General features: G+C 48.2%; 1 protein-coding gene across 5 annotated transcripts in view; it reads left to right on the top strand.

Annotated features, from left to right (window-relative positions):
* SUGP2 (SURP and G-patch domain containing 2) overlaps window positions 1-23,790 on the top strand; it is a 62,008-nt gene that overhangs the window by 6,190 nt on the left and 32,028 nt on the right. For all 5 annotated transcript variants that reach the window (XM_070746076.1, XM_070746057.1, XM_070746067.1 and 2 more), the window contains exons 2-5: window positions 2,739-2,863; window positions 7,690-9,180; window positions 12,961-13,078; window positions 19,485-19,930. In XM_070746076.1, the coding sequence (XP_070602177.1) occupies window positions 2,752-2,863; window positions 7,690-9,180; window positions 12,961-13,078; window positions 19,485-19,930 (2,167 nt within the window). In that variant the 5' untranslated portion in view covers window positions 2,739-2,751. The remainder of the gene's footprint in view (window positions 1-2,738; window positions 2,864-7,689; window positions 9,181-12,960; window positions 13,079-19,484; window positions 19,931-23,790) is intronic.

Genomic DNA, 23,790 nt, shown 5'->3' with positions numbered 1-23,790 from the left:
GAGCTCCAAGTCGGAGGCACCGGCGGTCTGGCACCGGCAGCGCCCCACCCAGCTGGAGCTTCCCTAGGAGCTTCGCGGCACACCTGACTGTGTCTCGCAGCACACTAGTGTGCCACGGCACACCGGTTGGGAAACGCTGGTATACAGTATAGCATGTCTGTTAAAAGTAATGGCAAATGTAATTTTTAGTTGGAATACCTTGGCCATAGGAAGCCATTAATTAAACAAATAATTGAACTCTTCATTACTTATACCCTTGTAAATAATATGACTTTTGACCTTCTTTCTTAGTCCTTGTTTTCATACATGAGGGCAGTGGTGAAATCCAATTTTTTTTACTACTGATTCTATGGGTGTGGCTTGGTGGGCCTGACAGGGGAAGGATACTGCAAAATTCCAATTCCCTTCCCACTCCTGAAGGTAGGATACTGCAAAATCCATATTTCCTCCCATCAGCTGGGACTGGGGGAGGTAGAAAATAGATGGAGGTGGGGCCAGTCAGAGGTGGTATTTACCAGTGCTCCAGACTTTTCAAAATTTCCACTACCAGTTCTCCAGAACCCATCAGAACTTGCTGAATTTTACCCCTTCATGAGGGCATGATATATCCTCTCCTTTCAATGCTGAGGTACTGAGAGAAGTACTGGTCTCAGGTCACCCAGCTGCCTTGCCCTTAAGGCAGGACTACAGTTCACAGTCTCCCAGTTTCTAACCTGGTGCCTTCATTACTACACCAAGGTAGTTCTTAGTTGATCATCTGGGTTCAAAAATCAGGCAAAAGAGTATAGTAGCAGTGGTTCTTTGACTTGTTCTGAATCCCCAGTCCTGGAAGAATTATTATTTCAGAATGCCAAGAAGTATATTGAACAGATCTGCAGGTTCGAATCCCAGTAAGGGTATGGCTGACTGATGAGTGCAAATAAGTTCGAAACAGATTTATACTAGTCTTCCTTCCTTTTCATTATCAGCAAAAAATATCTTGCACTTATAGTTTGTAGTTGTCTGGCTATAAAAAATGTTTATCTGCCTTGGAATATGACCCCTCGAGGGATCGAGAGGCAAAAAGGAAGATGTATGTTCCTCCCAATCCAGTCAAGAGCCTCCATCGCAGCCTTATTCCAGACCACGACAAGAGACTCTGCCGAACTGTGGACGAGTGTATGTGGTATAACCCCAAGCGCCTTTTGAAAGCCCTCTGGGTCAATTAGGCGTGTGGGGCGGAACCACCTAGTCGGTTCCGCCTCTCTGCGGGGGAGGATTGGAGCCAGGAAGTCAAACCGCATGTTTTTGCTGAATTTTTAAAATTAAGGGAGACTAGGATAGCACTATTGCGGCCTGGTTCTGGGCTCATCAGCTAGCCATTGCCCTTACTGGGATTTGATTCTACAGCTATTAACCTCTAGGCCACAGGATCTGATCTCTTTCAGCTGTGTACCAGGGAGGGGCTATATGTTTTTTCTGTCGAATCACCCTGGTATATTGAAGGAACGTCACACTTCCTTTTTGCCTCTAGGCCCAACCCAGGGCCATTTCAAGGCAGTTAATTTATTCATAGCCAACAAACTATATTCTGTATGTATCACATGTTTTTGCTGTATGAATTTTTAAAATTAAGGGAGACTAGGATAGCACTATTTTGGCCTTGTTCTGGCCTCATCAGCTATATACACATAAACATGCATGCATGCATAAACACACACACACACATATAAACATATATTCACAATTCTTGCATTGGGGGGAGGAATTAACTGCCTTTCTACATATTTTCTTCCTCTGATGATCTTGATGCAGTGAAGAGCAATTTATTTATTTATTTTATTTATTTATTTATTTATTAGATTTGTATGCCGCCCCTCTCCGTAGTCTCGGGGCGGCTAACAACAGTAAAAAGACAATATGAACAAATCTAATATTAAAAGTAATGTAAAAAACCCCAATTTAAGAAACCAATCATACATACAGACATACCATGCATAAATTTTATAAGCCTAGGGGAAGGGAATATCTCAGTTCCCCCATGCCTGACGACAGAGGTGGGTTTTAAGGAGCTTACGAAAGTCAAGGAGGGTGGGGGCAACTCTGATATCTGGGGGGAGTTGGTTCCAGAGGATCGGGGCCGCCACAGAGAAGGCTCTTCCCCTGGGTCCCACCAAACGACATTGTTTAGTTGACGGGACCCAGAGAAGGCCAACTCTGTGGGACCTAACTGGTCGCTGGGATTCATGTGGCAGAAGACGGTCTCGGAGATATTCTGGTCCGATGCCATGAAGGGCTTTATAGGTCATAACCAACACTTTGAATTGTGACCAGAAACCGATCGGCAACCAATTGCAGACTGCGGAGTATTGGTGTGACATGGGCATATTTAGGAAGGCCCATGATTGCTCTCACAGCTGCATTCTGCACAATCTGAACTTTCCAAACACTTTTCAAAGGTAGCCCCATGTAGAGAGCGTTACAGTAGTCGAGCCTCGAGGTGATGAGGGCATGAGTGACTGTTACTGATCTAGAGCTCTAAGCAAATTAATTTGTGTAAACCAGAATTCCTACAACTCTTATTTTTTATTCCATATGGTTGATTTTTCCTACGTAAAAACTGCTCTGCTGAATTTAAGCAAGTCTGGGTTTGAATGGTTGATAGTTTAGAAATCTTCCTTAGACCTGTGTTTTGTAAAAGCTGTAGGATAAAGAGATGCCACTGGCGAATGCATATTCTTATGTTTCCTCCATTTTAGTTCCAGAATCAAGATGGCCTCCCAACGGTTGACACGGGAATCTTTCGATGCAATCATGCAGGCCAAGGCAAAACGATATCTGGACCGAAGTGATCCAATCGATGAGGCACTTCATCAACTTAGAGGTAGCACCGATTGTACACATTATTTATTTGCTAAATTTATTTGCCGCCTAACTCTTTACGGAACTATTCTAGGCGGCTTACAATAATAAAAAGGAAGAAAATAAAAGGAGTGGAAACAAAACCTAAGTAAAATAATAGAACCATAAAATAAATAAAGGAAAAGGAACACAGTGAGAATACATCAGTACGACAACGAAATAGAGTGGTACCTCTACTTAAGAACTTAATTCGTTCCATGACCAGGTTCTTAAGTAGAAACGTTCTTAAGTAGAAGCAATTTTTCCCATAGGAATCAATGTAAAAGTAAATAATGCGTGCAAACCCATTAGGAAAGAAAAAAAAGCTCAAAATTTGGGTGGGAGGAGGAGGAGGAAGAAGAAGAAGAGGAGGACAGTCGCTGCCGAAGGAAGAAGGTGAGGGGAGGGGAATCAAAAATATTCAAAACTTTAAGGTGTAAAAAAAAAAAGAGGGACTCTGAGGCAGCGAGGAGGAGCACGCCCCTCCCATACACCCTACACGAGGCTGCCTCCCATATACTGGCTGCTGGTGCTGCTACCTGCTGCCTCTTCCCTTGCTGAAGGGCTCCCCTCTCCTCTCGCTCGCTCGCTTTGTAGCCGGCGCCTTTCCTTCGCTGTGGTGACTCCTTGGCTGCCCAGAGTGAAGGGAGCGTTTCTTTTCTCTGGGCACTGGCAGAGGTTTATTCCCTGTCCAAGCTCCCAGAGAAAGGAAAATGCTTCGTTCGCTCTGGACTGCCAAAGCCTCCTTAAGCGCCACCGAAAGGCCCCTGTGGCAGCCCAGATAGCCGGGATTAAAGGGGGAATGGCAGGAAACTGGCCGGGCCTTCGTGACACTCTCAAATTTCCTGGGAGATTTTTCCTGGATTGGGTTCTTAAGTAGAAAATGGTTCTTAAGAAGAGGCAAAAAAATCTTGAACACCCACTTCTTATCTAGAAAAGTTCTTAAGTAGACGCATTCTTAGGTAGAGGTACCACTGTATTATTTTATGTGCACTGAGAGCATCTGCACCACAGACAAATTCCTTTGCGTCCAATCACACTTGGCCAATAAAGAATTCTATTCTTTTCTGCGGTGGCTTTTCTTTGCTGTATAAAGAATTGAGAAGTATACAAGGAACCAGTCAAGGAGAATTTAAGCAGTGACTTCAGCAGCTGACAGCCTAAATAGTGACCAAAAAATAATTGTATATTGTTGTTAGCAAAGCTATCTTATCTTGATTTCTTATCTTGATTTTGATTTCTAAGTCGCCCTTCTCCAGCAGACTCAGGATGGTTTACACCAGTGTTTCCCAACCTTTTTTGAGCCGCGGCACATTATTCATATTTTCAAAATCCTGGGGAACATTGAAAGGGGGGGGGGGGGTGGCGGGCTAAAGAAAAGTTTGGACAAAAAACCTCTCTCTTCCTCCTTTTCGCTCTATTTCTCCCTCTTTCTCTCTTTTCCTTCCTTCCCTTCTTTCCCTCCCTCCATCCCTCTTTCTTTCTTTCTTCCTCTCTTTTTTGCTCTCTTTCTCTCTCCCTCCTTCCCTTCCTCTATGTCTTTCTCTCTCCCTTGCTCTCTCTCTGTCTCTCTTGCTATCTCTTTCTTGCTTTTTTCTCTCTTTCTTGCTCTCTCTCTCTCTTTCACTGTCTCTTGCTATATGTCTCTTTTTCTTTGCCTCTCTTGCTATCTCTCTTTCTCTCTCTCTGTCTCTCTTTCTTTCTCTTTCTCGCTCTCTCTGCCTCTCTTGCTATGTCTCTTTCTTTTTCTCTCTCTCTGCCTCTCTTTCTTTTTCTCTTTCTCTGCCTCTCTTGCTGTCTCTCTTTCTCGCTCTGTCTCTCTTTCTCGCTTTGTCTCTCTTTCTCTGCCTCTCTTGCTATGTCTCTCTTTCTCTCTCTCTCTCTCTCTGCCTCTCTTATATGTCTCTCTTTCTTTCTCTCTCTCTCTCAGCTGACTGCAAGCGGGAGCCCTGACGGCGGCAGCTGGATGTGCTGCTGGACGCTGTATATGCCAGGCCCGCAGCGCCAGCACATACGGCGTCCAGCAGCACGTCCAACCGCCACCGTCAGGGCTCCCGCTTGCAGTCAACTGAGAGAGAGAGAGCTCCCTCTCGCCGCCACCTGGAGTTCCCTCTCGCCGCCGCCATCTCCCCGCGACTGCCTGCGGCCGCTGCAGCCCCCCCCCCTCCCACCGCCAGTGCCCTCCCGCCGGGCCCCAAAGGACACTTGCCGCCAACGCCAGAGAAGCTCTAGCTGGGCGGGGCGTTGCTGGTGCCTCCGATCTGGGGCTCCCACTCACAGCTGTCCCTCGGCTCCTGCCTGATGCCGCGGTTTCTGGCACTCTCCTGCTGGGCCCCAAAGAAGGAAGGCGAGAAAAAGGCGCGAAGAATGAAGCTCTCCTTCTACCTGCCTTCCTTCTTTGGGGCCCAGCAGGAGAGCGCCGAAAACTGCGGCATCGAGCAGGAGCTGGGGGACAGCTGCGAGTGGGAGCTCCAGGTTGGCACCGGCAGCGCCCCGCCCAACTGGAGCTTCCCTAGGAGCTTCGCGGCACACCGGTTGGGAAACGCTGGTTTACACAATAAAATCAAACATAAAAGTTGAAAATGTAAGAAACCCAAACATAAAATCTGATCTAAAACCCCATACAATTAAAACCATTCAACATGAATCTAATCACAATCATACTCTCATACTGTCAGCCAGAGCAAGAATGGCAATGCTCAATAGCCCCAGGCCTGCTGGCAAATATGTGTTTTTACAGCCTTACAAAAGGCCAGGAGGCTGGGGCAATGCAAATCTCTGGGGAGAGTTGATTCCAAAGGGCAGGAGCTGTCACAGAGAATGCCCTTCATCTAGGGCCCACCAGGTGACATTGCTTGGCTGATGGGACCTGGAGAAGGCCAATCCTGTGGGCTCTAACTGGCCGCTGGGATGCAGGAGGCAGGAAACGGTCCCATAAGTAATCTTGTCCTAAACCATGTAGGGCTTTACAGGCAATAACCAACAATTAACACTTCGGAGACCAATTGGTAGCTAATGCAGTTCACAGAGTGATGGTGATATATGTGTATAACTCAATAGTCCCATAACAGTGATGGCGAACCTATGGCACACATGGGGAGGACACACAAGGCCTTGCCCTCTGTCAGCTCCAGCACACATGTGGACACTGGCCAGCTGATTTTTGGCCTTGGGGAAGGCCATTTCACCCTCTGGAGGCTTCCCTGAAGCCCTGGAGTGTTAAAAAACACCCGATGGACAAACCAGAAGTTTGGAAAAATGCATTTCCGGTTTGCTCATTGTGCTGTTTTTCGCACTCCAGTGGCTTCAGGGAAGCTTCCTGAAGGCTCCAGAGTGCAAGAAACAGCATAAAGGGCAAACCGGAACTCCGTTTTTCCAAACGTCAGGTTTGGCCATTTTTTCACCATCCCAGGCTTCAATGAGGCCTGTAAGCATGCGCAGGGATGGCCGGGATTATGTGCGATGCGCAGGGGATAGCACTTGGAGTGCGCATGCGTGAGGGAGGAGAGAATGGGTGTGGGCACATGCACATGTTCTAGCACATATATGCACATCTTTTCGGCACGCGAACCAGAAAAGGCTCACCATCATTGCTATAATGGAATCATCCCTAAGGTTGCCAGGAATTGAATGTGACTTTGGTGTAATTGTTCTGTCGAGGTCTCTGGTAGACTTCTCCCAAAAATTCACAGGTACAAATTTTAGACACACACACGTTTGAAAATTCAAAACAATGTTCTTTATAATGAAAAGTCACTTAAATCAAGCCCTCTTTTGTTATAGCAAAGAGCACTTGTCTCCAAACAAACTGGTAATTTGTACAAGTCCCTTATCTGTTCTGTGATACTTAGCTTGCAGCTGTGAGGCAATTCACAGTCCTTCTTCTTTCACAAAGTGAAACACACTTTGCTCTGGTTTAGTTTCAAAGTGGGGAAAAATCAGTACACAAAGGTTGAAGTCAGCAAGGCAGTCACGAAACACAACGGTCAGATAACCCTCCACAATGGCCAAACCCACAGGATGCTATTTATAGCAGCCTCACTAATTACCACAGCCCCACCCAACCACAGGTGGCCTCATTTTCTTTGATAATAATCTCTCAGTTGTTGCTGCCTATGCATTGCTCTCCGCATGCGTGGCTGTATCATTAACTCTTGTTCTGAATCCAAGGAGGAGCTAGATAATTGATCTCCTTCTGAGCTGTCTGCCCCACTCTCCTCCTCCCTGTCACTCATGTCTTCTTGGTCAGAGGAGCCTTCATCAGCAGATTCCACCGGGGGCAAAACAGGCCTGCGGCATGTGGATGTCTCCCCCACATCCACAGTCCTTGGGGCAGGAGCTGGGCCAGAGCTAACCACAACAGTAATGAACCTTTCCATTTGTCTAAAAGGCTCATCAGTGAAATGAGTGAAAGTGAAAACAACAAATAATGTTCAATTTCAGCCACCCACAGCTGTTATAGAAGACATAGATCTGAGTAGATTTTTATGCATAGTCACAAAGAATGCTGATAGACTAAAGGGGTGGTTTCACTTTCATGGGGTAATGTTTAATGTTCCAGTAGAACAGTGTTTCCCAATCTTGGCAACTTGAAGGTATTTGGACTTCAACTCCCAGAATTCCCCAGCCAGCAAATGCTGGCTGGGGAATTCTGGGAGTTGAAGTCCAGATATCTTCAAGTTGCCAAGGTTGGGAAACACTGCAGTAGAATACAGAGTTGCACGATGTGGTGGCTCATCCTTTTTCAACTCTTCCAAATAGGGTGGTTGTATTAAAGTTCAGTATCTCTCTTTTGTTTCTCCATTGCAGTTCACTCCCGGCCGGTCACACGGGCCCCGTACGAGGAGGAGGAGGAAGAATTTCAAGGCGGTGGGAAGTTCCCGAGGGCCGACTGGAGGAAAGACATGAGGAGTGACTATTCACTGCCTTCCTATAGGTCCAGCACTCAAGTCACAGAAGAGGAGGATTACTTTTCCAAAAGTAGCGCCAAACTCACTTCACAGAGTCGGGACTACAGCCAGCTCTCTTCATACGAGCAAGACTATGGAAATTCGTCCACCACGGCAAAAGATTATGCGGTCCCATACGACAGCACTGCCTCACAGGAACGGAAGTACAGCCAAACTGCTCTTCGAGACCCTTCCAGACACCGCGAGGCCGACTATGATTCGTCAGGGCTGTTGGGCGACTACAGATCCGCGCGGCTTCTGGAGGAGAATTACAGGACTGCGCGTAGCCAGAGTTACAACCTGGAGCAGGGTCTCGAGACTGTGGGAGACTTCAGCTCTGCTTTGAGTGCTGGCAGGGGGGGAATAGGTCTCCAAGGGAAACCAGGGATGACCGCTGGAGGCCTGGTCAGAAGTCAGGAGGAGTTGGCTGCTCACCTCAAGAAATGGGCCACTAAAGCTTTGAACCCAGCGGACGATCTCCTGTTGAATCCTCTAGGCCTCGCCAAGCCGAGAACCCTACCTTCTCCTCTCCCCCAACTAAACCAAAGGCCAGCTCTGGCCTCTGCAAAGGGACTCCTTCTGCAAGAGGGAGCTCTGAAACCTACAGGGTACGTCCGGATCAAAGAGCCGGAACTGGAAGTTCTAGATTCTTCTGACATTTTTGCAAATTTCGGCGGCGAAATCATCAAATGGGCCGGCTTCCACGAAATTAAGAGAGACCCGGAGTACGCGGAACTTTTCCGCTTGCTCTTCACGATAGAGACGGAGACCTGTGCCAAAATGCTGGCGTCATTTAAGTGCTTGCTGAAAACCGAGCACCAAGATTTCTGCATGACCAGCGTCAAGGCGCTGCAGCACCCGGCTCTGAGGACCCCTAAAGTGGACAGCCAGTTTCTGAACCTGCTGTTGGAGAAGAGGGTGATGGTGACCAAGAATTCCTTCTTTGAGGTCATTAAGCCTTTTGACCTCTACATGATGCGGCTCCAGGACTACCTGCTCAGGAGCACCACGCCGCTGCTGATGGCCTGCAACGCCTACGAGCTCAGGATCAAGACTAACAGCTTCAGTAACTCAGGGAAGATGGCCACCGCTTTCCACACCACGATGTCCCTCTGCCGGAAGTCCTTGGCCCTCCTGGGGCAAACCTTCGCTCTGGCCTCCACCTTCAGGCAGGAGAAGATCCTGGAGGCCCTCAGCATCCAGGACTCGGGCCCTCCTCCTACCTTGTATCCCAATTTTGACACCTCGGCCTTGTTTGGGAAAGAATATATAGAAACCTTGCAGAGTTGGTTGGAGAAAAGTGGCTGCAAGATGCAGTTGAAGAGACCAGGCGCCAGCCCTCCAATTCAGGGTCAGTGGAATCTCATGTATAGTCTGGAGGACAGAAGGAAAAGGGGGGACATGATCGAAACATTTAAATATGTTAAAGGGTTAAATAAGGTTCAGGAGGGAAGTGTTTTTAATAGGAAAGTGAACACAAGAACAAGGGGACACAATCTGAAGTTAGTTGGGGGGGAAATCAAAAGCAACATGAGAAAATATTATTTCACTGAAAGAGTAGTAGATCCTTGGAACAAACTTCCAGCAGACATGGTAGATAAATCCACAGTAACTGAATTTAAACATGCCTGGGATAAACATATATCCATCCTAAGATAAAATACAGATAAGGGCAGACTAGATGGACCATGAGGTCTTTTTCTGGCGTCAGACTTCTATGTTTCTATGTAAATCGTCACACTTATAATTTTAAGCGGAAGGAGATCTCTTTTAGTATACGGGCAATTGGAACAATGATAATAATAATTAATAATAATAATGTATTGGATTTGTATGCCGCCCCTCTCCGTAGACTCGGGGCGGCTAACAACCATAATAAAAACAACATGTACAATCCAATAATTAAAAAAACAACTAAAACCCCTATTATAAAACCAAACATACACGCAAACATACCATGCATAACTTGTAATGGCCTAGAGGGAAGGGCTATCTCAACTCCCCCATGCCTGGCGGTATAAATGAGTCTTGAGTAGTTTACGAAAGACAGGGAGGGTGGGGGCAGTTCTAATCTCCGGGGGGAGTTGGTTCCAGAGGGCCAGGGCCGCCACAGAGAAGGCTCTTCCCCTGGGGCCCGCCAAACGACATTGTTTAGTCGACGGGACCCGGAGAAGGCCAACTCTGTGGGACCTTATCGGTCGCTGGGATTCGTGCGGTAGCAGGCGGCTCCGGAGGTAATCTGGTCCAATGCCATGTAGGGCATCATGGTCCAATGCCATGATGTTCTGCCTTTTTATTTTATCTCTGTGAAACAGTGTTTCCCAACCTTGGCAACTTGAAGATTTTTGGACTTCAACTCCCAGAATTCCCCAGCCAGCAAATGCTGGCTGGGGAATTCTGGGAGTTGAAGTCCAGATATCTTCAAGTTGCCAAGGTTGGGAAACACTGCTGTGAAATATGCTAGGTTGGTGATGGCTAACCTTTTCCACCAAGTGCCCAAAGTGCGTACATGTGCACACAAATGTGTGGTTCATGCACCTGAAACCCCAAAATGCAATGGATGTGTGTCCCCCACCGCCATACACGCATGTGCCTCCCAACGCACCTGACCATGCGCATTCATGCACAGCCTCCACGCATGCACAGCAGAGACCCAAAGACCAGCTGGCTGGTGGGAGGCGCATACACCTGTGCAGTGCAGCCGAACTGGGGTGATGGCTCGCGTGTCCACAGGGAAGGTGTTGCTTGCCACATTATTTATTTATTTTATTTATTCAATTTTTATGTCGCCCTTCTCCTTAAACTCAGGGCGGCTTACAACATGTTAGCAATAGCACTTTTTAACAGAGCCAGCATATTGCCCCCACAATCCGGGTCCTCATTTTACCCACCTCGGAAGGATGGAAGGCTGAGTCAACCTTGAGCCAGTGGTGAGATTTGAACCGCTGACCTTCAGATCTACAGTCAGCTTCAGTGGCCTGCAGTACAGCACTCTACCTGCTGCACCACCCCGGCTATTATTATTATTATTATTATTATTATTATTATTATTATTATTTATTAGATTTGTATACTGCCCTTCTCCGAAGACTCGGGGTGGCTCACAATGTGATCGTTTATTTTTAGATGACTAGTTTTAAGATAATTTTTAAAGTAACTATTCTATTAATTGGCTTTGAAGTGTTTTACATTGTATCTTTTTGTTGTTGTGAGCCGCCCCGAGTCCACGGAGAGGGGCGGCATATAAGTCCAATTAATAAAATAAATAAATAAATAAATAAATAAATGTAAACAGTACAGCAACAAATAAAAAATTACAAACTAAAAACCCAGTACTGTACAGTAAAATCAATCAGCCAATTCATTCACAACCACACATTTCATTTATGATGGCACTAGGTTGAGGAACGAGAGAGAGCCCGGGTGGCACAGAGAGAGCCCGGGTGTTAGAGAGCCCGGGTGGCACAATGATTAGAATGCAGTATTGCAGGCTACTTCAGCTAACTGCTAGCTGTAGTTCAGCAGTTCAAATCTCACCACTGACTCAAGGTTGACTCATCCTTCCATCCTTCCGAGGTGGCTAAAATGAGGACCCAGATTGTTGGGGGCAATCTGCTGATTCTGTGAACCGCTTAGAAAGGGCTGTAAAAGGACTATGCAGTGGTTTATAAGTCTAAATGCTATAGAATGAGTGGAAGTTAAAGCTGAGATCTCAGAAAAAAGCCTCAGAAACACGCTACCACTGTGTGCCAGGAAGTATGTAATAATCTCGGTGTACTGGGAAGTACATCAACTGAGTAAACATGAGGAGAGGTCTAGAAAAAGGTTTTGACAAAATAAGCTTTTAAGGAATACAGTGGTACCTCTATCTACAAATGCCTCTACTTACAAACTTTTCTAGATAAGAACCGGGTATTCAAGATTTTTTTGCCTCTTCTCAAGAACCATTCCGAGCCTCCGTAACTGTAACTGGAAAAGGCAGGGAGAAGCCTCTGTGGGGCCTCTCTAGGAATCTCCTGGGAGGAAACAGGGCTGGAAAAGGCGGGGAGAAGCCTCCGTGGGGCCTCTCTAGAAATCTGGGAGGAAGCAGGGCCAGAAAAGGCAGGAAGAAGCCTCCGTGGGGCCTCTCTAGGAATCTCCTGGGAGGAAACAGGGCTGGAAAAGGCGGGGAGAAGCCTCCATGGGGCCTCTCTAGGAATCTCCTGGGAGGAAACAGGGCTGGAAAAGGCGAGGAGAAGCCTCCGTGGGGCCTCTCTAGAAATCTGGGAGGAAGCAGGGCCAGAAAAGGCAGGAAGAAGCCTCCGTGGGGCCTCTCGAGGAATCTCCTGGGAGGAAACAGGGCCGGAAAAGGTGGGGAGAAGCCTCCGTGGGGCCTCTCTAGGAATCTCCTGGGAGGAAACAGGGCTGGAAAAGGCGGGGAGAAGCCTCCATGGGGCCTCTCTAGGAATCTCCTGGGAGGAAACAGGTCCGGAAAAGGTGGGGAGAAGCCTCCGTGGGGCCTCTCTAGGAATCTCCTGGGAGGAAAAAGGGCCTCCACCCTCCCTGTGGTTTTCCCAGTCACACACATTATTCGTAAGTAGAGGAACCTCTGTATCTCCCTTTTCTCTAGCCCCCACCCCGACCCCAAAAGGGGCAGTTCAAAATACAATTACATGGAGACTTCTCTTAATTTGGTTGTTAAGTGTAATGCTCTTTCTCCAGGAGTCTATTGAAGAATGTGTAAATTGAGGGTTTTTTTTTTTAAAGAAACAGACTAAAAAGATTAGGGTTACATTCTAAGTAATGTTTATTGAGTCTCTGTAAGTCCAGATGGCAAGCATTATATATGTTGAGGCTGGGGCACAAAGTCAAACTGTTCTGTGCACTCGTAACCCACACATTTTTACGATACATTAAATACATTAAAAACAGCCTTGCTCACTTGCTGTTGATAATCAAAAGGAGCACATTTTATTATTATTATTTATTAAATTTACATGCCGCCCCTCTCTGAAGACTCGGGGCAGCATATAAATTTAATAAATTATATAAATAATAAATTAATAGCGGGAAGACATCAAGTTGCCATTTTAAACTGTTTTTGTGACTTCTGTTTTTTTTCCCTCCTCCTCCTACCCCCTTGTTTGCATAGTCCCACAACGTGCCGATAGGAAAATCGCCGACACGATTGAAAAGCTGGTGAATACGATGACCTCTGGCGGGTTAACAGGGAAAGAAAAGGCTGAGCTGAAACAGAATCCGGACTATTGGTATTTATCTTTGCTTGTTTCTTTGTCTTTGGACCCTTCAAAGTGGTTGGAGGCAATATCTAGCTCCAATTTATTTATTTATTTATTTATTTATTTATTTTTAAAAATTATCATGTCTTTGTGATATTCCAGCGTTTCCCAACAGGTGTGCCGCGGCACACTAGTATGCCGCGAGACACAGCCAGGTGTGCCGCGGAGCTCCTAGGGAAGCTCCAGCTGGGCGGGGCGCTGCCGGTGCCGGGGCGGGCTTTCCTGAAACAGACGGAGAATGCCCTCTCTCGCAGCCCCCTGGCTGGGAGCGCTTTCGCTGCGAGAGAGGGCTTTCTCCGTCCGTTTCAGGAATGCCTCCTGCCGCACAAATCCCAGCGACCGATTAGGTCCCAAAGAGTGGGCCTTCTCCGGGTCCCGTCAACTAAACAATGTCGGTTGGCGGGCCCCAGGGGAAGAGCCTTCTCTGGCGGCACCGACCCTCTGGAACCAACTCCCCCCGGAGATTAGAACTGCCCCTACTCTTCCTGCCTTCCGTAAACTCCTTAAAACCCACCTTTGCTGTCAGGCATGGGGGAACTGAAACTTCTCCCCCTGGGCATGTTTAATTTATACATGGTATGCTTGTGTGTGTGTCTGTTAGTATATGGGGTTTTTTAAATCTTCAAATATTTTAAATTTGTCGGATTATTTATGATTTGTTCCACTTGTTGTGAGCCGCCCCGAGTCTTCGGAGAGGGGCGGCATACAAATCCAAATAATAAATAAATAAATAAAATGCTCGCCCCGCCCCTCTCTCTTGCGCGCCGCTCCCCTTTTCTCTCAGCCCTCCCTGGCTTTGCTTCTCAATCCCTCCCTCCTTCCGTCTTTCCTTCCCCTCAGCCGTTCTGTCTGGGGGTCTCCCGCTCTTCCCTTCCCCGCCTCCCAGGCTTTGCCTTCACCACCCCCACCCCCTTTTTGGTTGGCAAGGAGTCCTTTGCCACATCCTGCAGTTCGCACTCGGCTCGAGGCCGCTTTCCCTGGCTGCGCTCTTTCTTTCTTTCTTTCTCTCTCTCTCTCTCTCCTGTGAGGCGGGGGAAGGAAAAAAACAAACAAACAAAAACTTTTTGCAACGTGCCCGCACGCGCTCGTGCCCACGCTTGTCCCTTCAGCAGCGAGGGAGGGAAGTCAGAGGGTGAGCGAGTGCTCTTGTCCTCGGTGCCCTCTGCAGCCTGCCTTCCTTCTTCTTTGCCGCCGCTGAGGGACGGAGAGAAGGATAGAAAGGAAAGAGAGAGGGAGAGATATAAAGGAAAGAGGGAGGGAGAGATACAATGGAAAGAGGGAGGGAGAGATAGAAAGAAAATAGATAGAAAGGAAAGAGCGAGGGAGGAAAGAGGGAGGGAGAGATAGAAAGGAAAGAGGGTGGGAGGAAAGAGGGAGGGAGAGATACAATGGAAAGAGGGAGGGAGAGATAGAAAGGAAAGAGGGAGGGAGGAAAGAGGGAGGGAGAGATACAATGGAAAGAGGGAGGGAGAGATAGAAAGAAAAGAGATAGAAAGGAAAGAGGGAGGGAGAGATAGAAAGGAAAGAGATAGAAAGGAAAGAGGGAGGGAGAGATAGAAAGGAAAGAGGGAGGAAAGAGGGAGGGAGAGATAGAAAGGAAAGAGGGAGGAAAGAGGGAGGGAGAGATACAATGGAAAGAGGGAGGGAGAGATAGAAAGAAAAGAGATACAATGGAAAGAGGGAGGGAGAGATAGAAAGGAAAGAGGGAGGGAGGAAAGATGGAGGGAGAGATAGAAAGGAAAGAGGGAGGGAGAGATAGAAAGGAAAGAGGGAGGGAGAGATACAATGGAAAGAGGGAGGGAGAGATAGAAAGGAAAGAGGGAGGGAGGAAAGAGGGAGGGAGAGATACAATGGAAAGAGGGAGGGAGAGATAGAAAGAAAAGAGAGAAAGGAAAGAGGGAGGGAGGAAAGATGGAGGGAGAGATAGAAAGGAAAGAGGGAGGGAGAGATACAATGGAAAGAGGGAGGGAGAGATAGAAAGAAAATAGATAGAAAGGAAAGAGCGAGGGAGGAAAGAGGGAGGGAGAGATAGAAAGGAAAGAGGGTGGGAGGAAAGAGGGAGGGAGAGATACAATGGAAAGAGGGAGGGAGAGATAGAAAGGAAAGAGGGAGGGAGGAAAGAGGGAGGGAGAGATACAATGGAAAGAGGGAGGGAGAGATAGAAAGGAAAGAGATAGAAAGGAAAGAGGGAGGGAGAGATAGAAAGGAAAGAGGGAGGGAGGAAAGAGGGAGGGAGAGATACAATGGAAAGAGGGAGGGAGAGATACAATGGAAAGAGGGAGGGAGAGATAGAAAGGAAAGAGGGAGGGAGGAAAGAGGGAGGGAGAGATACAATGGAAAGGGAGGGAGAGATAGAAAGAAAAGAGATGGAAAGGAAAGAGGGAGGGAGGAAAGAGGGAGGGAGAGATAGAAAGTAAAGAGGGAGGGAGAGATAGAAAGGAAAGAGGGAGGGAGGAAAGAGGGAGGGAGAGATACAATGGAAAGAGGGAGGGAGAGATAGAAAGGAAAGAGGGAGGGAGGAAAGAGGGAGGGAGAGATACAATGGAAAGAGGGAGGGAGAGATAGAAAGGAAAGAGATAGAAAGGAATGAGGGAGGGAGGAAAGAGGGAGGGAGAGAAAGGAAAGAGGGAGGGAGAGATACAATGGAAAGAGGGAGGGAGGAAAGAGGGAGGGAGAAATAGAGTGAAATGGAGGAAGAGATATTTTTGTCCAAACTTTTCTTTAGCCCCCCTGCACCCCCCCCGCCCGAGAGAGAGAGAAAGAGAGACATAGCAAGAGAGAGAGAAAAAAAGAAAGAAAGAGATAGCAAGAGAGAGAGAGAGAGAGAGACAGAGAAAGAGAGAAAGATAGAGAGAGAGAAAGAGAGATAGCAAGAGAAGAGAGACAGAGAGAGAGAGAAAGAAAGAGATAGCAAGAGAAACAGAGAAAGAGAGAGAGAGAAAGAGATAGCAAGAGAGACAGAGAGAGAGAGAGAGAAAGAGAGAGAGAGAAAGAAAGAGACATAGCAAGAGAGACAGAGAAAGAGAGAGAAAGAGAGAGAATGAAAGAGATAGCAAGAGAGGCAGAGAGAGAGCAAGGGAGAGAGAAAGACATAGAGGGAGGGAAGGAGGGAGAGAGAAAGAGAGCAAAAAAGAAAGGAAGAAAGAAAGGGATGGAGAGAGAGAAAGAAGGGAAGGAAGGAAGAGAGAGAAAGAGGGAGGGAGAAATAGAGTGAAATGGAGGAAGAGATATTTTTTTTGTCCAAACTTTTCTTTAGCCCCCCCGCGCCCCCCGTTTCAGTGTTCCCCAGGATTTTGAAAATATGAATAATGTGCCGCGACTCAAAAAAGGTTGGGAAACACTGTGATATTCTACAAGGTAAGTTAGAAAATAAATGACTGGTTTAAGATGCCCTGTTCGGTTCAGGACCCCACTGATAGGTGAGTGTGCTTAAATAAGCAAATACATAGAGCTGGAACCTTAGAACCCCCTAAGGCAGGGGTCTGCAACCTTGGCAGCTTTACGACTTGTGGACTTCACCTCCCAGAATTCCTCAGCCAGCGCATGCTGGCTGAGGAATTCTGGGAAGTGAAGTCCACAAGTCGTAAAGCTGCCAAGGTTGCAGACCCCTGCCATAAGGCATGATTTTTAACCTGTTGACTGGGGAATTTTAGGATGTAAAGTACATACAAGTTAAACTTGAAACATTAGAATATCGTGCAAAAGTTGATTTATTTCAATAATGCAACTTAAAAGGTGAAACGTAGTATATGAGAGAGGCACATTACATGTCAGGCAAGATCGTTCCAGCCGTGATTTGTCATAATTGTGGGGTACAGCTCATCAATACAGACTGTGGACACTTTTTTCGTCTCATTTGGAAGCCAAGGACCCAGAGTATGAAGGAAGAATGGAGAGGCACACACAGCAAGATGCTTCAAGTCCAGTGTGAAGTTTCCACAGTCTGTGTTGATTTGGGGTGCCATGTCATCTGATGGTGTTGGTCCACTGGACTTCATTAAATCCAGGGATCAATACAGCCGTCTACCAGGAGATTTTGGAGTACTTCATGCTACCTTCCGCAAACGAGCTTTATGGGGATGCTGACTTCATTTTTCCACCAGGACTTGTCACCTGCCCACACTGCCAAAATCTGGTTCAATGACCATGGGATTACTGTGCTTGATTGGCCATCAAACTTGCCTGACCTGAACCACATAGAGAAGTTATGGGGCATTGCTAAGAGGAAGATGAGGGACATGAGACCGAACAAGAGCTGCAGGGCGCTATTGAATGACTCCACAGTTTTGAGATGGTCACAGGAGTCCATGCTTGATTATGAGGCCTCTCCCCTTAGATCAGGGGTATCAAATTCAATTTCATTGAGGGCCGCATTAGGGTTGTGTTTGACCTCGGAGGGCTGGGGGATGGACATGGCCGGGCGTGGCGTAGCCATGACACGGGACTTGTGTTAGGGGCACCTGTGGTGGCCAAGTGCTAATGCAGGACTTTCCTGAGACCCTCCCTCCCTCATATCTCCCTCCCTCCTTTCTTCCCTTCCTTCTCTCCCATCAAACCTCTTCCTTCCTTTCACCCTCATCTTCCTCCCTCCCTCCCTTCTTCCTCCCTCCCTCCCTTCCATTCTCCCTGGCTCTCCCTCCCTTCTCTCCCTGCGTCCTATTTTCGCTGGCACATCGGTGCAAGATTCGGCTTCTGCACATGTGTCGGAAGCCAATCTCACATGAGGATGCATGCACAAGTGAAATTTTGGCAATTTATATCAGGGAGCAGGCTGGTCCTTTGCTGTTTTCAGGCCGGCCCCATGGATCCGGTCCACAGGCCTTGAGTTTGACGCCCCTGCCTTAGACAAAAAACCTGTGGTGGCGCAGTGATTACAATGCAGTATTGCAAAGCTAACTCACTGTTCTCTGCCAGTAGTGCGATTCTGACCAGCTCAAGGCTGACTCAGCCTTCCATCCTTCTAAGGGGGGTAAAATAAGGACTCGAAGATTGTTTGGGAGGCAATGGGATGACTCTCTAATCCGCTTAGAGAGGGCTGTGAAGCACCCTGAAGTGGTATATAAGTCTAAGTGTTATTGTTAGATGAGCCTTTGTGAGACAGGTGAGAGGTGGGGGCTGCAGGAGAGCGATAAGGAAAAGTGTTTGCAACAGGAGGGACAGGAAGGGGAAGGGGGCAGAAAGGAGAAGCCAAAGGTCAGGGGAGGTGTAGATGAAACTGCTGGGTGAGATCATTCAAGGGCATGGGGTGAGGTATCATCAGTACGCAGATGATACCCAGTTATACATCTCCACCCCATGTCCAGTCAACGAAGCAGTGGAAGTGATGTGCCGGTGTCTGGAGGCTGTTGGGGTCTGGATGGGTGTCAACAGACTCAAACTCAACCCGGATAAGACGGAGTGGCTGTGGGTTTTGCCTCCCAAGGACAATTCCATCTGTCCATCCATTACCCTGGGGGGGGAGTTATTGACCCGCTCAGAGAGGGTCCGCAACTTGGGTGTCCTCCGATCCACAGCTCACATTAGAGAAACATCTTTCAGCTGTGGCGAGGGGGGCGTTTGCCCAGGTTCGCCTGGTGCACCAGTTGCGGCCCTACTTGGACCGGGACTCACTGCTCACAGTCACTCATGCCCTCATCACCTCGAGGCTCGACTACTGTAATGCTCTCTACATGGGGCTACCTTTGAAAAGTGTTCGGAAACTTCAGATCGTGCAGAATGCAGCTGCGAGAGCAATCATGGGCTTCCCAAGGTATGCCCATGTTACACCAACACTCCGCAGTCTGCATTGGTTGCCGATCAGTTTCCGGTCACAATTCAAAGTGTTGGTTTATGACCTATAAAGCCCTTCATGGCATCGGACCAGAATATCTCTGGGACCGGCTTCTGCTGCACGAATCCCAGCGACTGGTTAGGTCCCACAGAGTTGGCCTTCTCCGGGTCCCGTCGACTAAGCAATGTCGTTTGGCGGGACCCAGGAGAAGAGCCTTCTCTGTGGCGGCCCCGACCCTCTGGAACCAGCTCCCCCCAGATATCAGAGTTGCCCCCACCCTCCTTGCCTTTTGCAAGCTCCTTAAAACCCACCTCTGTCGTCAGGCATGGGGGAATTGAAATTTCCCTTCCCCCTAGGCTTATAGAATTTATACATGGTATGCTTGTATGTATGATTGGTTCTTTAAATTGGGGTTTTTTAGATTATTTTTAATATTAGATTTGTTTACATTGTATATTGTTGTTAGCCGCCCTGAGTCTTCGGAGAGGGGCGGCATACAAATCTAATAAATAATAATATTAATAATAATAATAATAATAATAATAATAATTTGGATAAGAGTTTGCTGCTTTAGTTGATTATTTTTCCCTCGCCTCATAAAAACAGGTTTCTTCTTGACGAGGAAAGCCTCGAACACAAGTACTACAAGCTGAAGCTGGAGCAGAAGGAGAGGCTGGTGGCTGCGGCCAAGGAAGAAGCCAAAGACAAGAAGGCCTCCGAGCCGCAGATCTCAGAAGCCGTGAAGATCCTTTTGTACAGGAGGAAAGTGGCACGGATCAAGAAGAAACTCTTCCAGAGGGGAAGGCCGGGGATCCTGCAAAGGGCTGCGAGGGCCAGGAGAGCCAAGCGATCCACAACGGGGACCCAGACGCTCTTATCCGCTAGGTTGGTGCTGAAGCCGCAAGCAACACGCGCACTGATGTCCAGTCCTGAGAGTGACAAATCCGACTGTGATCAGGAAGAGATGCTGTCCCTAGAAGAAACTTCAAGACAAGCCGACTCCATGGGGTTTTCCGAAAATTCCCCGTCTTTGATGAGCCAATTCCCTGACGGTAGGTGAAACCAAAGAGGAGCAGTGCTCTTAAAAGGAACGCCCCAAACAATTAATAATAATTTAGTAATAATAATAATAATAATAATAATAATAATAATAATAATAATATAATTTTGACATCGCAATCCCAGGAGACAGCAGAATTGAGGAGAAGCAGCTAGAGAAATTAGTGAAATATGAAGATCTAAAAATCGAGCTGCAACTACTCTGGCATGAGCCCATGAAAGTGGTCCCAGTGGTACTTGGCACGCTGGGTGCAGTACCAAAGGATCTAAGTGGACATTTGAAAACCATCGGAATTGACAAAATCTCCATCTGTCAATTGCAAAAGCTTTACTGGGATCGGCAAACATAATTTGCCGCTACATCACGCAGTCCTAGGTGCTTGGGAAGCGCCCAACGTGATGAAATACGAAATCCAGCATAGTGATCTCGTTTGCTGTGTTGTACTGATATAATAATAATAATTTATTAGATTTGTATGCCGAAGACTCGGGGCGGCTCACAAGACTCGGGGCGGCTCACAATTTCAGCCAACGTCTCTCAACCTTGGGGCGCTCGGAGACGTGTGCATTTCAAATCCCAGAGTTCCCCAGAATTCAGCAAAGAATGCTGGGATTTGAAGTCCGCACATCTTCAAGCAGCCACGATAGAGAAAGCACTGATTTAAGTGATTTTTTTTTGCCCCCGTCTAGTGCAGAATGACACAACCTGGGGTCTCAGGGTTATGTGTAGTTGCCAGCAGTATTGGGTTGCTACCAGAACGGTGGGGGATGATGTCCCGGTAGCGAAAATGAAGCTGCAAATTTTATTTATTTATTTATTCCATTTTTATGCCGCCCTTCTCCTTAGACTCAGGGCGGCTTACAACATGTTAGCAATAGCACTTTTTAACAGAGCCAGGATATTGCCCCTACAATCCGGGTCCTCATTTTACCCACCTCGGAAGGGTGGAAGGCTGAGTCAACCTTGAGCCGGTGATGAGATTTGAATCGCTGACCTTCAGATCTACAGTCAGCTTCAGTGGCCTGCAGTACAGCACTCTACCTGCTGCGCCACCCCGGCTCCTCAAATGCAGCTCCAGCGGGCAGGTGGGCACATCGGTGCGAGATTCGGCTTTTGCGCATATGTCGGAAGCCAATCTCACATGAGGATGCATGCACGAGCGAGATTTCGGCAATTTATATCAGGGAGCAATGATGAAAAACAGATGAATGTGATTTATTCATTTTTCCTTTCGCTGGCATTCCAAATAAGACTGTATTGACAGTGACTCTACATGTTTTATGGCTCTATGGAATCAACTCCCCCTCAAAGTCCGCACTGCTCCCACCCTATTGGCTTTTTGTAAAGCCATGAAGACCTGGCTTTGCTGGCAGGCCTGGGGGCCATGACTCTTTAACTATTTAATATCTACATGAAACCGCTGGGCGAGATCATCCAAGGGCATGGGGTGAGGTATCATCAGTATGCAGATGATACCCAGTTGTACATCTCCACCCTATGTCCAGAGGTGGCATACAAATCTAATAAATAATAATAACGAAGCAGTGGAAGTGATGGGCCAGTGCCTGGAGGCTGTTAGGGTCTGGATGGGTGTCAACAGGCTCAAACTCAACCCTGATAAGACGGAGTGGCTGTGGGTTTTGCCTCCCAGGGACAATTCTATCTGTCCGTCCATAACCCTGGGGGGGGGAATTATTGACCCCCCTCAGAGAGGGTCCGCAACTTGGGCGTCCTCGATCCACAGCTCACATTAGAGAACCATCTTTTAGCTGTAGCGAGGGGGGCGTTTGCCCAGGTTCGCCTGGTGCACCAGTTGTGGCCCTATTTGGATCGGGACTCACTGCTCACAGTCACTCATGCCCTCATCACCTCAAGGCTCGACTACTTTAACACTCTCTACATGGGGATACCTTTGAAAAGTGTTCGAGATCGTGCAGAATGCAGCTGTGAGAGCAATCATGGGCTTCCCTAGGTATGCCCATGTTACACCAACACTCCGCAGTCTGCATTGGTTGCCGATCAGTTTCCGGTCACAATTCAAAGTGTTGGTTATGACCTTCATGGCATCGGACCAGAATATCTCCGGGACTACCTTCTGCCGCACGAATCCCAGCGACCAGTTAGGTCCCACAGAGTTGGCCTTCTCCAGGTCCCGTCAACTAAACAATGTCGTCTGGCGGGACCCAGGGGAAGAGCCTTCTCTGTGGCGGCCCAGACCCTCTGGAACCAGCTCCCCCAGAGATTATGATTGCCCCCACCCTCCTTGCCTTTCTCAAACTCCTTAAAACCCACCTCTGCCGTCAGGCATGGGGGAATTGAAACATCTCCCCCAGGCCTATATAGTTTATGCATGGTATGTTTGTGTGTATGTATTGCTTTTAAAGAAAGGGTTATTAGATATTTTTAAATACAGTGATCCCCCGTTTATTGCGTCCCCAACCATTGCAAACAGGGTACTTCGCTATTTTTCAACCCGGAAGTCAAAATACCATCTACGCATGCGTGCCCGTGGGCACGCATGCGTAGATGGCAACCGGGAGATCAGCTGCTGGGCGGCTTCCCTGAGTCTTCCCCCTCTTGCTGGCGTCAGCGAGGAGTTTCCCCACCGCCCACGCAAACTCCTCGCTGCCGCCCGCCCTTCGCCCGCCCACGCCGTTCATTCTCGGCGCTTTTCGTTCTCGGCGCTTTCCAGCTGAGTCCGGGAGCGAGTTCGCTCCCGGATTCAGCTCGAAAGCGGCGAGAATGAACGGCGTGGAAAAGCCGTTCCACGCCTTTCGTTCTCGGCGCTTTCCAGCTGAGTCCGGGAGCGAGTTCGCTCCCGGATTCAGCTCGAAAGCGACGAGAATGAACAGCGTGGAAAAGCCGTTCCACGCCTTTCGTTCTCGGCGCTTTCCAGCTGAGTCCGGGAGCGAGTTCGCTCCCGGATTCAGCTCGAAAGCGGCGAGAATGAACGGCGTGGAAAAGCCGTTCCACGCCTTTCGTTCTCGGCGCTTTCCAGCTGAGTCCGGGAGCGAGTTCGCTCCCGGATTCAGCTCGAAAGCGGCGAGAATGAACGGCGTGGAAAAGCCGTTCCACGCCCTTCGTTCTCGGCGCTTTCCAGCTGAGTCCGGGAGTGAGTTCGCTCCCGGATTCAGCTCGAAAGCGGCGAGAATGAACGGCGTGGAAAAGCCGTTCCACGCCTTTCGTTCTCGGCGCTTTCCAGCTGAGTCCGGGAGCGAGTTCGCTCCCGGATTCAGCTCGAAAGCGGCGAGAATGAACGGCGTGGAAAAGCCGTTCCTTGCCTTTCGTTCTCGGCGCTTTCCAGCTGAGTCCGGGAGCGCTCCCGGATTCAGCTCGAAAGCGGCGAGAGCCAGCGCCCCCCGGACCCCCAACCCGGGTTTGGGGGGCTGCTAGGAAGCCCTCCATGCCGGCGGCAAACAGCCGCGCCCCCCCCCCCCCCAATCTTCGGCTCCTCGCTAGCGCTGTGGGAGTAAAAACACCGTCTGCACATGCGCAGATGGTGTTTTTACTTCCGCAGCGCTACTTCGCGAAAACCCGCTCGTTGCGGGGGGTCCTGGAACGGAACCCTCGCAACGAGCAGGGGATAGATTTGTTATTGTACATTGTTTTTATTATTGCTGTGAGCCGCCCCAAGTCTATGGAGAGGGGCGGCATAGAAATCTAATTATTAATAATAATAACAACAACAACTATCATGGCCAATTTGTATGAATGCCATGTTGCATGTTGACGGGTTATTTTATTATGGCTTTTAATTAAGATTTTATACTTTAGATTTTATATTTGACTTCCTTTTATTGTTTTTTGTAATTTATACTGCCCTGTGTGCTTCTGGATTGGACGGCATAGAAG

Source organism: Erythrolamprus reginae, chromosome 1 (genome assembly GCF_031021105.1).
Source record: "Erythrolamprus reginae isolate rEryReg1 chromosome 1, rEryReg1.hap1, whole genome shotgun sequence".
Lineage (NCBI taxonomy): Eukaryota > Metazoa > Chordata > Lepidosauria > Squamata > Dipsadidae > Erythrolamprus > Erythrolamprus reginae.
This window is presented reverse-complemented; position numbering and strand designations above follow the sequence as displayed.